A 3,466-nucleotide genomic window follows, 5' to 3' on the forward strand; every position below is an offset into this window, starting at 1 on the left:
TTGGGGTTTTTTTTTGGTCAAATGAAATGATCTATGATCTAAATCCCCTTTACCCAGGCAACAAAGGATATTGTGCCCAAAGTAGCCCAGATGTGTCTACTATCTGGGTATCCTCAAATTTAAAACAAAACACTGTTTAATTAGCAGGAGCAACCCATGAAATCATACTAAACAAGTTGTATGATGAACTTATTTAAAAAGCAGCCCCTTTATTGCCCTGAGCGAGCAATGTAGCGATTCTGTCTCCCTTAGGCTTATAAAGAAGATTGTGATACAGTGATACCTCTGTGCAAAGCTGAACGGATGAATAATACCTTGATAGGAAGCAATATAGAAGTAAAACAAGAAAGAGGGAGGGTGGTGAGGATGCCTGAGAGCTGGTTTAAGACTCCCGCACTCATCAGCGCTGCATGATGCAGACAATAGAGAAGAGAGAGAGGAACAGGAGGAGGAGGAGGAAAAGAGGAAGGAGGAGCATCTGGGGTAACAGACTGGCTGAGGCTCGCTGCTCTCAGTCTTTCCTCTGAGCTTCGTAAAGCAGCTTCTCTTTGCTTTTTTACTCTTCCCTCACACAGACGCTTTCAAACACTTGTCGTCTGAGCTGACACGAGGAAAAGCAGCAGCAGAGGGGCTTGTTTGCTCCATCTCCTTCCACACCATGCTGCCCTGGAGAAGGAATAAGTTTGTTCTGGTGGAGGATGAGGCCAAGAGTAAGCCCAAGAGTCTGGGGACTGGGCTGACTTACCACTCCATACTGTCCTCTCTTCTGCGCTCTTGTCCTGACTTGCTACCCGACTGCCCCTTTGACTGGGTGGGCAGCATCTTTCATACCAAACGACAAAAGGTGGAGTTGAACAAAGAGGAGCCGATTTACAATGTACGCTACCTCGGCAGCGTGGTCACCATCACAGCAAAAGGAGACGGCTGCACCCAGGAGGCAGTGGCCAAGATCTGGGCGAGGAGCAACTATGGGGAGCAGAGTGTTAAGATGAGGTTAACGGTGGGACCACAAGGCATCCGGATGAGTGCTGATAAATCTGGGAAAAAGAAACCCATCCATCTTTACTCGCTGAACAGAATCACTTATTGCACTGCTGACCCGTGTCGACCCAAAATTCTGGCTTGGATCTACAGGCACCAGGTGAAGAACATGGCAGTGGTGCTTCGGTGTCATGCCGTCCTGGTCAGCAGGGCAGAGAAGGCCCAAGCCATCGCCCACAGCATCTACCAGAACGCCACCTCCGCCTTCAGCGAGTTTAAACGGCTGAAGCGTCAGAGCGACTTCCGGCACTGCCAGCAGCAGCTGCTGGGTGAGGAAGCAGTGCCCCTGATGCCCCTGAGGAGGCTGCTGAATGGGCAGTGCCACTACAGACCGCCTGCTGAAAACCCCGGTAGTGCCACCCGCCTCTGCTCCATCACAGAGGAAGAAGAGGAGGAGGATGAAAAAGACTGCAAAAACAAGAAGGAGGAGGATGCTGAGGTACAGCAGAAGAAACAGAAGGTTTTAACAACAAACACAGACCCGACTCAGTTACTCTCAGAGCTGGACATTGGGGATATTGCCCGACTGGAACAATGCCAAATCAACTTTGTCAGTGACAGCAACAACAACACGTTTACGTTTATAACCTCTCTGGTTTGACCGGGACATTTTAAAGAATGCAATTCTGCAACACAACACATTCCTCTTATTCCCCTTCACCGGTGCCCCACTCAGGCTCACTCCTTCCCCCATCCATGACGTGAAGTGTTTACCAGAAACTTCTCCCATTACTGGGTGGAGGAGAAAAGAAAAGACAAGAAGAAGCTTCTGTGGGAGTGATTTTTTTTTAGTCCTCCCAGATGGCTAAGATACTTGGTGTGACTGTAGCAGTTTGGGAAACTGCTTGTTTACAAAAGAGGGCTGGTGATGCACAGACCGACGACAGCACAATGACGAACGAGGACACAAAAGCACCAACGCTGAGATCACAGACATGCAGTCACTTAGCGATCACAGCACCCAGCAGGATGCATTTTAGCAGTCCTCTCCGTGTCCGAATCCAAGCTGTGTTTGCCAGCAGGGACACTTGTGATAGTTCTTTTCAGGGAGCTTCATTGTAAATGTGTGTAATTATTTTCTAATGTGACAATCCTTACTGAAATTCCTCACAGACTGACCTTTCTGAGTGCTCGCATTCACAAGAGGTTTTTAGCAGTTTTACTAATGATCAGAGCCAGCTAATGAATAAGGCTATAATTTAGGAGGCAAGCCATCAAGCTGGCATGTTTATTGCTGTCATTTGCTATAGCCCCTTCTCATTTATGCATGAAAAGTCAACAGTAACCTTTCCACGCTGGGCTTTTGTCTTCTTTTTTCCCCCTCTTTTTTCCATCCTGTGAGATTTCTAAATCTTCAGCTTTCAAAATTAACACTGTGATAAATGTGTGGCCAGGGACAAACACACATTGTTCATGCAGCACTTTTTCATTTTTGTAGTGCATTTTTAAATATTTAGTCTATATAAAGCTGTTGCATTATTATGTTTGTTTGTACTTGCTGTGATCTTTTTTTAGTCAAGATTTTTTTGCAAATGCAATTTTTCCACGAGCCCTTGCAAAAATGCAGTTGGGGCCTCATTAATGAACCCAAACTGTTTTAAGAAAATAAGCTACTTTTTAATCTGTGCTTAATGTGTGCTACTGTCTCAAGATGCATTGTGATTATTACTATGAGATGAAACTATTTATTTTCCAAATGAGATGAATAAAAATTGCCCTCACTTGGGTTTCCCTTCTTGAATCTCAGAGGGTAGGTATTTCTAGATGTTATCAAAAGGGATTATTCAAACGAATGCAACAACGCTGCGTTCCACCCCTATGTATTTGCATGCTTGTGATGTGAAGATATAGCCTATAAATCTGCTCCCTGAGCAGAATTAAAGTACATATAAAACCACAAGAAAAGAGACACAGCTCCAACTCAAAACAGTTTCATAAGTCATACATTTCTGTAGGCCTTGTAGTGGCTTTCCATCACTTCACTCTGAGAGTGGCAATTAATCAGCAGGTTGAAATGTTCCGGAAATGAACATAAAGCATCCGCCTCAGCAGGACAGCTGTCAGGCTCTGATTTAACCGAATGACCTCAAACTGCGACCGTGAAGTTGACTCACTCCTTCAACCTTTTTATGGCCGACATCATCCGTTTTAATGAAGGCAGAGCCTCTAAGCTGACCTACTGAAACCAAGACAAAACAGCTGAGGCGCGTTCACGCTGGGCTGTTTTTGCAGCCAGGGGGTTTATTATCGGCGCCGTGAACATGAATGAATAAATATTTCACACCACACATTCCAACATATCATCGTACATTGCAGTGCAATAAATTGATAAATGCTGTGAAATTATTCATGGAAAAACTGTTTAGAGATTCACTTTAACAACATCAAAAGCTGTTTGATTTGGACTCCTTCATTAGGAATTCTG

The 3,466-nt window shown here is 44.9% G+C and overlaps 1 protein-coding gene across 1 annotated transcript; it reads left to right on the top strand.

Annotated features, from left to right (window-relative positions):
* Positions 1 to 512: 512 nt before the first annotated feature.
* fam43b (family with sequence similarity 43 member B) lies at positions 513 to 2,761 on the top strand. The gene has a single exon (XM_042002944.1). It carries the CDS (start codon positions 659 to 661, stop codon positions 1,640 to 1,642), a length of 984 nt encoding a protein of 327 aa, XP_041858878.1. The 5' UTR covers positions 513 to 658; the 3' UTR covers positions 1,643 to 2,761.
* The last annotated feature ends 705 nt before the right edge of the window (positions 2,762 to 3,466 follow it).

The sequence above is a fragment of the Melanotaenia boesemani genome, chromosome 13 (genome assembly GCF_017639745.1).
Source record: "Melanotaenia boesemani isolate fMelBoe1 chromosome 13, fMelBoe1.pri, whole genome shotgun sequence".
Taxonomy (NCBI): domain Eukaryota; kingdom Metazoa; phylum Chordata; class Actinopteri; order Atheriniformes; family Melanotaeniidae; genus Melanotaenia; species Melanotaenia boesemani.